Genomic DNA, 11,835 nt, shown 5'->3' on the forward strand with positions numbered 1-11,835 from the left:
GTGCGCTTGTGCTCAGCCCCTCCCTTTGGCTCTGGCATGTAGGAAGAATTTGGAGACAGCAGTCTCTGCCTCCCGGGATGCCCCCATGAGCCAGGAGTCCTGTGGGCAGTAGGGGCAAGGCCGGAGGGGAACCTCGTTGCTTCCTCTTCCTGGGTCTTCCACGGGAGGCAAGTGTGTCACTCAGCCAAGCCACGGACACTTCTGTACAGGAAGAGGGTGAGGCTGGCAGCTTGGGAGGGGCGTGGCCAGACTGCCTTCAGTAGGAACAGAGGCACAATGCCCCGGGCCACCATACTTTGAGGGACCCAGGCAAACGTTTTAATTTATTTTAAAATCAAAGAAGAAAAAGATGGGTAGATTCCAGCCTGGATTATACTTGTTCTTACACCAACGCAGTCACAGGTGGAAGGGGCCCACAGAGGCAAACATGCCAGGGCCGATGACAGTCAGACTGTGGCCCAGGAGACTCCAGGCCACTGGGACTGGGGAGCAGCGGTTGCAGCTCACGTTGGCCCCCAGAGGACCAGTTAGGGCGGTCATGGCTCCTACAGGCTGAGGGCCCTGCCACGCCAAGTCAGCCCGAGGTGGCCAAACAGACCCTGGCTGCAGTAATGAAGCGGCGTGTGAGGTGCCCGAGGCCCGGGGCTAGACTTGCCAGTCCCACTGGGGTGTCCCTGGCAAACAGGAGGCCGCCTCTCACGGAGCACAGAGCACCTGCATCACGGCGCAGCGTCCCGGCCTGGCCCACGAAGATGCGCCTGTTCACACGCGAGAGATGCAGGCTGCGCCGGAAAGAGCGCAGCGCTGCCTCCGTGTCCTGGGGCCACAGCTAAAGGAGCTAGGGTGCCCCTCCGGGGATGGGGGGCCAGGCCGCTTCGTAGGAGGGTGTTTGGGGCTTTGCCACCAGGTGACGTAATGTCCCTTTCTGAGATCGGTTTCTATCGCCCCATTTCACAGAAGGGATAAGCGAGGCTCAGGAAGAGAAGTCGCACAGCCGGAGTGCGGCGCAGGCCTGACCTGCGCGGGGCGGTCGCGGCGGGACGCAGCGGGACGCAGCGGGACGCAGCGGGCGGTGGGGCGGCTCGCGGGCGGCGCCCAGCGTGACCCGAGCCCCGCGTCCCGAGGGCACAGCGGCGGGCGGGGCTGCGGCCGGGCGGCGCCTCGCTGCCGGGGCGGGAGGGGCGGGCGGGGCGGGCCCGGGACCTCGGCTGCCACCTCCGGCCGCGCAGCGCCCTTCCCGGAGCGAGTCCTCGTCGCTGGTGAGTGGGGACGGCGCACGAGCGGGCGGTGAGCAAGGGACCCCCGCGCGGGGGCGACGGTCGACGGCGCCCACCAGACAGGCGCGGAGCCCGAGGGGAAACTGAGGCCGGAGCCGCGGGGCGGGGACCCCCAGGGGCGGCCGCGGGGCTGCACTAGGGTCGCGACTGCCGCGCGGACGGCGGGAGCCCGGGCAGCCCCGCCCCGCCCCCTCCCACCCCTGCCCCGGGCCGCCTGGCCGGCCGCGGGGTCCCGCGGGGTCCCGCTGGGTCCCGGGAAGCGGAGCCACGCGGAGGGGCCAGAAGGGTCACCCTTTCTCCCGCCTGGTCCTGCTGACGAGCCCGCAGAGGCAGGGGAGGGCGGCAGGGGCCTAGGAGATCGCTGTCTCCCGACCCGCTGGAAACACTCATTTCTAGGGGAGCAAACCCAGGCCACATTGGGGAGGTGATTCGTCCAAAGTCAGGGCCCTCGTTTCCGGTCCAGTGCTAAGGTGAGCTGGAGCCTGGACAGGGGACTGGTGTGGGACCTGCCTGTCCCCTGCCCCTCCTGCAGAGAAGCCCAGGGCCCGGGTGGGATGGGTCGTGGGGCTTCCAGCCGTGGACAAACTGCTGAGTGCCGGGGGGCGGGGGGGGGGGGTCGGCCCAGCAGATGTCTGTGGCCTGTTCTGGCTGTGAGCCTCTCTGGCTGGCCTGCCAAGGTCCGGCGGTACTTGGTACCGGCCACTGGCATCGCAGGAGGGGCAGGACTTGAGCCTCCCCTTGGGGCTGAGGCCTTTCGGAAAAGATCGTGCGCAAGGCCAGGATGTCGGAGGAGCCTGTGTGCCATAAGCACCCGCCCAGGGAGCCTGGCACGCGGGCCCTCAACCAGAAGGCGGAGCTGCCAGGATGTGGGCGGAGGGCCCTGGTGTCTCTGCGGGGTGCCCCCGCCCCCCTTCGCAGCAGGCGGCAGCTTCTCTTGGGCAACAGCACTGGCCCTGGAAGGCCCTGAGGAGCAAGGGTGGGGTGGTGGCCCGCCCGTTTGTGGGGCAGGGAGCAGGCCACCTCTTCCTCAGTTTCCAGGCGCTGCTCAGCACCCCTGGAGGGAGCTCACAGGTAACCTTGGGCCCCGAAGGGAGCTCTTTGAACTGGGGGAAACTGAGGCTTACCCAAGAACCATTCCTTGGCTCAAGTTCCAGAGCTCCCGCTGTGGAGCCAGGGTTTGAATGGGGATGGGGGATGGGGGGTGGGGGGTGTCTGAAGCCAGAGCCTTGCATCGTGTGGCTCCGGAGTGGGGGGCGGGGCTCAGGCTGACGGCAAGGGAGCCACGTTTTACTCTGCACAGTCTTGACTTTTTATTATTTTGTTTTCAAAGCTGGGTGGGTTTCTTTTATCTGTATTTTATTCTACTTACTTTTGATTGCGCAAGCAATGCCTGGACGTGCTCTGTGTTTAAAAATGTAGTCAGGCTCACTAGAGCAAATTCCCCCCAAATCCTTGCCCCCCCCCCCCCCCCCCCCCCCCGCCATATTCCCTCAGCCTCACCTCACCCTAGACCTCCCGGGTTACCAGCTGGGTGTGGAGCCTTCCAGACTTTTTCACAGTTATAATGAGGAGGAGTCGCTGTGAATGAGGAGGAGTCGCTGTGAATCGTGTCGGGCACAGTCAGTGGTGGCTCCAGGGAGAGAGGTCAGGAGGGCTGGGGACCTCTGGGGAGGGAGGGATCAGAGCAGAACCCTTTGTGCTGCTTTTGGGCAGAAGTCTTGTCACCTTCTACAGGGAGCCCCAGAGACCCAGTGACTCAGCCCCAGTTAACAGAGAGGGATGCAAGAGGCTGGGAGAGTGAAGCGTCACAAGTTCTGGGGCCCACCCTGGGAAAAGAGGGGGTCGGGATCCGGTAACTGCTGCCCCACTGCCCTGTGGGGGCGGAGACATTGGCCCTGGGGCTGGAGAGAGGGCCTTGTCCCTGAGAGAACCTTCTGGAGCCAGGCAGAGGGTGGAAAGGCTGAGGTGGGGTGGGAGCAGCCTGAGGCCTGATCGCGCCCTGGCTTGCAGACTCTGGCAAGGGCCTTCAGTGCCTTGTTGGGATGAGGGAGGAGGCGGAGGGAGGTGAGGCGCCAGTCTTTAGGAGAGGCTGTGTGGCCCAGACCTGAGGCCAGAACACTCCCAGCTCAGGGGGCGGGGTGACGCTGTGGGCCCCAGAGTTACAGAGACCTGGAAAGTTCTGTGACCCTCAGTCCCTGGCAGTCTCCTCACCTGGACAATGGGAACAGTTCAGAGGCGTCTACAGGGGAGGCTGAGAGGGCCACATGGTTCAGGCCCAGGGCAGAGAAGCAGCTGATCCCCTCCCCTGCGGCCACAGAGAACAGTGAGTGAAGTAAAGCCGTCAGGACAAGCCCAGCCCCGCCTCACTACTCATTTCCAGGGCCCTGGAGCCTCCTCTGGACTCCAGGCCCTGAGCCCGCTGCTCAGGGGCGTGTGGCACCAGGCCTTGAATCGTTTCAGCGTCCCATGGCTGACTGGCCTACGTTCCCTTGGGTCCATGCCATGGGGCCGCTTCTTTCCCAAAGGGAAGGGGTGAGCAGCCCCCAACACTCACGCCCATAGCCCCTCATCTAGTCCTCGCCCGAGCCTCCCCATCACCCCAAGAAGCAGTCAGGGCAGCTTATACCCACCCAACATACGAGGAAACTGAGGAGGATCAGAAGAGCATTGGCCTGGGGTCACCAAGCAAATTGGTGACCTCTGACAGAGATAGACATAAAGGACCGGTGGGAAGCGCTGTCCCCCTGCCTGAGTCCTGAGCCTGTTACCAGACATGGGCGCTGCCTGGCCCTCCCCGACCCTCCCTGGGGCCCCGGAGCGGGTGTCAGCTGCCCTGTGCCCTGCCCGGCCCCTCATGACTCAGCTTCGTGGGTCCCCCAGTAGGGAGACTCAGGAGCCGGGCAGTGTTCGAGAGGCCCCAGGAAGCTCCCTGCCTGGCTCTTTCCACGTGGGGCATCTAGCTTCCCTGTTTTCTGACCCTCTGATCCCCTAGGCCCAGGGGAGCATACACACAGCCAGGCCCTGGAAGGGGCGGCCCGGGGTGGGGACAGAGCCCTGGGCTGAGACCCTACTCTGTCGCTCTGGCTCATAGGGAAGCCCCCACTCCCTAGTGGGCCTCTTCTGTACGGTGGAGGACTGGGTGGGCTCTAGGGCCTGGTCAGCTGGCATGTCGGGCAAGTCCTTTGTGGGGATTTCCTGGGCAGTGGCTGGGTGCTGTGGCGGGGTCACATGACCCCCCACAAAAAACCTTGGGGAGAAGTATGGGCACATGCCGTAATGTGGGTAAACCTTGGAAAAACACTAATGAAAGAAGCGAGACCCCATAGGCCACATATTGTACGACGCCAGGAACCATCCAGAAAAAGTAAATCTGTAGAAGCAGGAAGCCCCCTGGGGGTGAGGGACGGGGTGTGGGGCTCTTTTGGGGTGATGGAATGTTTTAGAACTCGATATCGATGGTACTTGCACAGCATGGGGACGGTACTAAGTGCCACTGGATCCTGTACTTTGAAATGGTCAATTTCTCATAATGTGAATTTCACTTCAATTAAAGAAAAATAGAAAAGAAAAAAAAACTGGACAGTAGCCACTTTGGGTCTCAGAGCAGGAGTCATGTGGAGGAAGTAGGTGATTGTGCAAGTTATCGTCCAAGCCAGGAGGCTTCTTTTTAACGTTTCATTTCGAACGGGTTTTAAATTTACCGAAAAGTTACAGAAGTATAGAGTTTCCACATACCCTTCCCCTCACCCTTCACCCGGCTTCCCCTAACGGTGCCGTGATCAAAGCCAGGAGATGAGCCCTGCCGGAGTCACCGGGCCTGGCTGGAATTCTCTGCTTTCCCGCTGCTGCGTTAAGTCTGCCCCCAGCACCCCATCTGGGGTCCCACAGTGCAGTTTAGTGATTTCTCCCTAGTCTCCTGCAGTTGGTGACATTTCCCTTGGTCTTTCCTTGTGACCTTGACACATTCGAAGATGCTAGAGCAGGGGTCCCAAGCCCCGGGCCGCGGACAGGTACCGGTTCGGAGCCCGTTAGGAACTGGGCCACACGGCAGAAGCTGAGCGAAGCTTCATTTGTATTTCCGGCCGCTCCCCAGCGCCAGCATCACCGCCGCAGCTGCGCTCCGGTCATCGGGTGTTAGATTCTCACAGGAGCAGCAGTCCCTGGCGCCCAAAAGGCTGAGGACTGCTGTGCTAGAGTACTGATAAGTTATTCTGAAAAAAATGTTTCTCCACCTGGGATTGTCTGAGGTTTTCCCCTGATTAGTCTGGAGTTTGCATTTTGGGCAAGATTACCACAGTGGGCATGTCCACCTCCATGAATCACATCCGGGGTTCGCGATGCCCACCTGTCTTATGCTGGCAGCATTAACCTTGAGGACACGTAAAAGGGACTCTTTTGAGACTAAGAGGGGGCCATTAGTTTGGGGCCAAGTGGGTATAAATAGAGACTGTGCTGGGAAAAGGCTCATAGGGTCCATTTCAGTGCCTGACTCCGTAGTCCCTGCCCCGCGGCCTCTGGGCCTCGGTTTCCCTACCTGTGTGTAAGGGTCAGTATGGTGTGAGGGTTTCCCACCTGCCCATCCCGTGTCACATTCCACGGGAGATCTGACGCACTGAACACAGTTCGTTACAGTCGCCTGAACACTGTCACTTTGCAGTGGGTTCAACACACTTATTAAACAGGCTTAGCAGGGCTTATGCCCTCGTTGCATAGGTAAGAAATTGGGCTGAGGTGGCCTGGGCTCTCCCGAGGTGACAGTAGTGGCTGGGTCCCAGGGCTCTGGGTCCAGTGCTCACATCCACCTGACAGCAGCTCAGGGTCACTGGTGTCCTGGCCCCAGGGCAGGTGGCCCTTCCGATTGTGCCCTTCTAACCTCCACCCTGGGAACAGTTGTGAGCACCCTGGACGCGAGGGCAGGGCAGGAGGCGGAGAGAGGGAGAGGCCAAGGCGTGTTTACCGGTGGGCCCTGTGTCACATGCCCAGCCCGGGGCAACGTCCATCCTCCTAGTTCATCTGTGCAGTGACCCAGGGGGGCGGGGAGACAGCGCCCACCCAGGGAGGGGGGACCCGTCACTAAGCAGAGAGTGGAATCTGCTGGGTAGCCAACACGCTGGTTTTCTTCTTCTTTAAAATAATGCTCATCAGAGACCTTTCGGAAACCGATAAAGTGTCGTGAATGCGAGCATCTTACATCCCGCTGCGTGTGTGCGCCTCAGGCTCCCCGGCTCCCCAGCCACCCCCCACCCCCCCGCCCGAGTGCCAGCCTGCGAGGGACCCTGAGCAAAGGCCTCTGCGCTCTGTACTCTCCGTACTCGTGCTCAGTGCTCCGCGCTCTGCCTGCAGGGTTTCCCTGGCGGGGTGGGGGGGCGAGAAATGGTGCCTCTCAGCAGCACTGAGATGCTCTGCCAGCATCTCAGTGCTGCTGAGAGGACCTCATCTGCCCGGAACTCCTTCCCACCCACCACGTCAGTGGCCCTGGGTGTCAGGGGAGCCGCAGGCAGCGCCTGGCCTCACAGTGCTCTGGTCCCAGGCAGTCTGCATCTCTCCGGCACACCGGGGAAGGGAAGGTGATTTTAGGGTGGGCCCATGGGGGTGCCGAAACAACTGTGCGCAAGACACTCCCCACACTGGGCTGGGTCCAGGCAGGCGACGTTGATATCCCATTCTGCAGAGAGGGAAACTGAGGCCGGCCCGGAGAGTGGAAGTCATTTGCCTGAGGGCACAGTGAGTCCTTGGGGAGCCAGGAATTGAGCCCAGCTCTGTCTGCTACCAGTCGTCTAATAAAGGAATGAATGAATGACAAGCGAATGACCCAAAGGGAAGCCCCGGAACACGGAGCGCAGGGTGTGGACTCGGCGGGCTCGCCGCGCGCCCCGCTGGCCTCGGGAGGAGGGCCGGGAAGCCTGCCTGGTGGGGGGACCCGAACTGGCATGGAGTGAGGTGGCAGAGAGGAGGGGTCCCTTGCCAGGACACCCAAGGCCCAGGGCGAGGGCAGGAGCTGAGGGGGCGCCGGAGTGGGGGCAGGGCACATGAGAGGCTCTTGCAGTCAGGGCGGGCGTCTGGGTGGCGGCAACAGTTTGGATGGAAATGTGGGCCCTGAAACTTGGAGCTGGGGCAGCGGGGGTCAGTGGGTTGATTGACCGATGAGCGATGAGGGGCTGGTAATGGATTCACCCCAGGACTTGTGGTGACTCTGAAGGAGACAGTAGGCCCAATCCCGGGTCTGCGCACAGTAGGTCCTTGCAAGATGCGGCGTGAGGCCTCGGCCCAGCCCTGGAGCGCCCTGCCTCTCATCCCGCCCCTGTCTTCTCTTCCAGAGCTTCCGGAACAGCAGCCACCGCCACGATGGCCCCGCCCTGGGCGCCCGCCGTGGGCTTCACGCTGGCGCCCAGCCTGGGCGGCTTCCTGGCCTCCTACTCCGTCCGTGGAGAGGCCCTCCGCTGGTATGCTGGCCTGCAGAAGCCCTCGTGGCACCCGCCCCGCTGGACGCTGGGCCCCATCTGGGGCACACTCTACTCTGCCATGGGGTAGGTGGGCTTGGGCGCTGGCCTCACCGCTGTGCCTGCCCCCCCGCTCGAGCAGACGGGGGCCCAGGCCTGAGGCAGAGCTTCTGCAGGGCTTAACCGTCCAGCGCCCCTCGGGCAGCTGGCGTTTGCCAAGCGAGGGCGGAGAAGGCTGTGGGGCCTGCTGGTTGCACTGCCGACCTTTCCCCTCTGGCCCCCTGGGAGGGGCGGGCCGGGTGGCTCAACCCCGCACTGGCATCCTGGCTGTTTTCACGACTCCAGGCTGAGACTGGCTCAGTGTGCAAAGTTCACACGGGCAGCGAGGATGGTTCCAAGATGCACAGCAACACCAGCAGTAACAGTAGCTGCCGTTTGTTGAGTGCCAGGCTGTCTCGGGTAATTTGCACCGCCCCCCTTTTGACAGGAGACCGCCCAAGGACGCAGGGCCAGAGAGTAGGGGCCCTGCAGGAGCCCCGGGACTAGATCCTGGGAATGGCCATGGTGAAAGGAAGTGCTGCTTTGCAGGGGGCGCCACCTGGTGGTGCCAGTGGGAACTGCACCCAGGAAGTGAGCTCAGCTTCCTGCCCTCGTCCTGGAAACCTGGTTGTATGCCAGCCTATTGCAGGGCGGGGCTGCAAGGGGCAGGTAGCAGAGGCCGGACCAGGTGCCCTAGGGTTCTGACAGGAGTCAGACAATTCCTGAACCTGGGTATCACCTGGACCCCAGCCCCTGCCGGGCCCAGGCCCTGCCCAGTTAGGCTTCTAGCACTGCCAAGTCCTCCCCTCTCCTGGCCCAGGCGCCTTGTTTCTGCTTCTTGCAGGCCTCCGCAGCCCCCCTTGGCCGTCCTCCAGCACCCAGACCCCGATGGAGCAAACATGGCCCCAGCTTGTTTCCCGGAGCCCTGTGCAGGCTGCCTGTGGCCTTGACATGGTCTCACCTCAGAGTGAGAAGCCCGGGCTCTGGCCCTGGTCACCTGCGTTAAAACCTGACTCGACCTGCCAACTGCCTGGCAAGAGCTCGTAGGCATTCCCCACCTCTCTGTGCCTCAGTTTCCTCAACTGTACAATGGGGGTGATAGTTCTGCATGTCTGATAGCATCACGGGGACGAAACGAGTTAGTGCTTAGAGAGAGCTAGAACAGCGTCTGGGCTGTGGGTGTTGAAGGGCATCGGCCATGATGGGTGGTTATTGCATGGCTCGTGGCCGTAAGGGCCCCCGGGACCAGGTCCCCATCTGCCTCTTCAGCTTCACCTCTCCGGTGCCCCCAAGACCTCAGCCTGCAGTCACATAGGCTGACTCAGCGTCTCACACCTGCCCGTAACCCTTGGCACACCCATGTCCTCCCCCTGGCAAGCCCCTGCTCACCCGTGAGGTCCAGCCCAAATGTCCCCTTATATGTGCAGTGCCCTGGGCTAGGTTACGAACCTCGGTTCCTCCCTCCTCACAGCACTGATGCTAAATATTTACTGACTGTCCCAGGTGGCAGGCATTGCCCTAAGCACAGCCAGTGTGATGACTTGAATCCCCACAGCAGCCCCGTGAGACTGGAAAACCCAGAAAGGTCAAGCAACTTCCCTGAGGTCACATAGCGGTCGCACCTCAGCCATCACGGTGTCATCCCAGAGGTGAGCAAGGCCCTGGCCTCTTCCCCATTGACACCCTGACAGGTGGCCTCTGTTTCAGGTATGGTTCCTACATTGTCTGGAAAGAGCTGGGGGGCTTCTCGGAGGAGGCCATGGTCCCCCTGGGCCTCTACACCGGGCAGCTGGTTCTCAACTGGGCGTGGCCTCCCATCTTCTTCGGCACGCGACAGATGGGTTTGGTGAGTGTGGCCTGCAGATGGCCCATGGTGGGGTGGGCCCCCCTCGGGGGACATGGGGCATCACATCCCAGACGGGGTCAGGGTCTAAAGGCAGGGGCAGCCTACAGCTCTCCGTCAGCATCTCCTCAGCAGCTCTAGGGGACCAGTGTCCCCTGCCAGCTGCTTTCGCCAGTGCAGGGCTCTCACTGAAGCAGACAGGGCTGCTGGCTTGGATTCAGGGGCCACTGTGTAGGAAAACCCATACTGCACCCGGTGCCATGCACCTCCCACACTGGGTCAGGTCAAGGCGAATGTTCCCGTTTTATACATGGGGAAACTGAGGCAGAGCACTAGGGGCTTGGCCGGGTCGCTTAAGGGCAGCCGGGACATGCACCCTTGTGGGGACCTGAGCCTCGGGCCTCCCTGTCCTCCCCCCCCTCATGTCTCCACAGGCCCTAGTGGACCTCCTGCTGACAGGTGGGGCGGCGGCAGCCACGGCCATGGCCTGGCACCGAGTGAGCCCTCCGGCTGCCCGCTTGCTCTACCCGTACCTGGCCTGGCTGGCCTTTGCGGCCACGCTCAACTATTGCATCTGGCGGGATAACCGTGGTTGGCGTGGTGGCCGAAGGTTTGAGGAGTGAGGGGCCTCGCCCTCGGAGGACTGTGGCTGCTGCTAGGCAGGCGTTGCTGATGGTGGCGGCCCTCACGCGTTCATGGGTGCCAGGCCTGTGAGTCCGTCTGGGCTGCAGCCCAGGGGGGCAGCTTCGGAGGTCTTCGGGCTGAGCTCCCACCCCAGAAACCGCGTCCTGCACTTTCTGCACTGCTCAGGGTGCGGCCTCGGGACATGGAATTTTATAAGCCGAATAAAGTTTTTAAACTGGCTGTGGCCCTTGTCTTGGTGGGGGAGAGGGGCTCATCTTTTCGCTGCATCTGTCTGGGCTGTTGTCACATGTACGAGGCTTCCGCACCTCTGGGGACCCTCCAAAGACCCTGTGAGAGGTGAGGTGGCCTGCCCAGGGGTGGAGCGGCCTAGGTTTGAGCCAGAACCCACACTGGCTGGGGCCTTGGGCTCCAGCGCTGAGGGAGGAGGGGCTGCCCGCTTCCCACGGCTCCCCGAGTTTCGGCCCACGCTCTTGGGCCCTTTCGGGCCCACAGTCGGCCTGGGTCAATGCCTGGCTGTGCCTGTGCCCGAGGCCTCGGCCAGAAGGGGGCTAGACACAGAGCTGGGGGCACCAACCGACCTGCCCCTTACATGCCAGGACTCATGCCAGCCTCGCCGCCGTAGGGCAGCCCTACAAACACCCCTTTGGCAGGAAGGGCTGCGCTCCGACCCCACGGACAGCAGCCTCGCACAGGCCCCGGCCAGCCCAGGTTTGGCGGTGTCACCCCGGCTTCCAACAGGGCGCCCTCTCCAGGCGGCTGTGTGGAGTTGCGGGCTCCTGCTGGAACCACGCCCTCCTTTCCTGCCGTGAGCCCCTGTCCTGAGCTGTGCGCCGCACCACGACCTCCTAGGACCACAGCTGGTCCGACCTGCGGGGCTTTTGTTTTTGGTCATTGGATAAGTCGATCTGAATTGGCAAAACTTTCACATTTAGCGCTCTCTCCGTCATTTTAGCAGCCGTGAGTTTTGCTGCTTCTCTCCTCTCGCCTTGCCTCCTTCGTCCTCCTGGGGGCACGTTCAGACGTGACCCCAAACGACGAAAAGCTCAGGGACAAGATGGGCAGACAGCTGACTCTGTTCTTCTGAGAGCAGGGGCGGCTACCATCCAGGGGCGGCCACCTCACTCGCCCCGCTGGAATCTGACACCCAGCAGATCATGCCCTGTGGGCATCTGGCAGCTCTGAAGCTGTGAGCACTGAGCTGAGCCCTTGGCCGGCTCCCCGTACGGTCTTTCTGAGGCTCATCGGACTAGGGGAGTCAGATGGGGGGGCTCTTTTGCCCATCCTTTTATTTCTAAAATTCTCCAAGATGGTCGGAGCACTGTGGGCACTCGCGTGTCTGCTAGGCACCTTATTGAGCACTTGGCGTGCACGTGAGGCTTCTGGAATCTGCTCCGTGATGCTTAGGCAGCCCAGTGTGTGTCCACTGCACACACCCATAGCAATCTCGCACGTGCTTCTTACTGGCCACAAAACACGCGTGGCCGCAGAAATGCCTGGAGACACGGGTAAGAGGAGGAGGCATTGTTCCGTTTGTTTGCTGGCTTTCTCGTGACGCTTTCCTGGGATGTCCACAGAGGAAGCAAGACGAGGC

General features: G+C 62.2%; 1 protein-coding gene across 3 annotated transcripts; it reads left to right on the plus strand.

The window, feature by feature from the left end:
• The first annotated feature begins 1,184 nt into the window (after window positions 1-1,184).
• On the plus strand, window positions 1,185-10,463 carry TSPO (translocator protein). Of its 3 annotated transcripts, XM_016135769.2 has the most exons (5): window positions 1,203-1,259; window positions 1,674-1,747; window positions 7,595-7,804; window positions 9,464-9,602; window positions 10,034-10,463. In XM_016135769.2, exons 3-5 carry the CDS (start codon window positions 7,623-7,625, stop codon window positions 10,220-10,222), a joined length of 510 nt encoding a protein of 169 aa, XP_015991255.2. In that variant the 5' UTR covers window positions 1,203-1,259; window positions 1,674-1,747; window positions 7,595-7,622; the 3' UTR covers window positions 10,223-10,463. The 3 variants fall into 3 exon arrangements, with proteins under 3 accessions (XP_015991254.2, XP_015991255.2, XP_015991256.2); XM_016135768.2 differs by lacking the exon at window positions 1,674-1,747 and having other exon boundaries at window positions 1,185-1,259; XM_016135770.2 differs by lacking the exons at window positions 1,203-1,259; window positions 1,674-1,747 and adding an exon at window positions 2,004-2,348.
• Window positions 10,464-11,835: the final 1,372 nt, after the last annotated feature.

The sequence above is a fragment of the Rousettus aegyptiacus genome, unplaced genomic scaffold, assembly GCF_014176215.1.
Source record: "Rousettus aegyptiacus isolate mRouAeg1 unplaced genomic scaffold, mRouAeg1.p scaffold_m13_p_2, whole genome shotgun sequence".
Taxonomy (NCBI): Eukaryota; Metazoa; Chordata; class Mammalia; order Chiroptera; family Pteropodidae; genus Rousettus; species Rousettus aegyptiacus.

Bases quoted from the DNA above. Each gene is read 5' to 3' on its own strand.
- TSPO (XM_016135768.2), top strand. From the start codon at position 7,623: ATGGCCCCGCCCTGGGCGCCCGCCGTGGGCTTCACGCTGGCGCCCAGC. The intron at 7,805-9,463 runs GTAGGTGGGCTT...CCTCTGTTTCAG, and splicing joins ACACTCTACTCTGCCATGGG to GTATGGTTCCTACATTGTCT. The intron at 9,603-10,033 runs GTGAGTGTGGCC...ATGTCTCCACAG, and splicing joins GCACGCGACAGATGGGTTTG to GCCCTAGTGGACCTCCTGCT.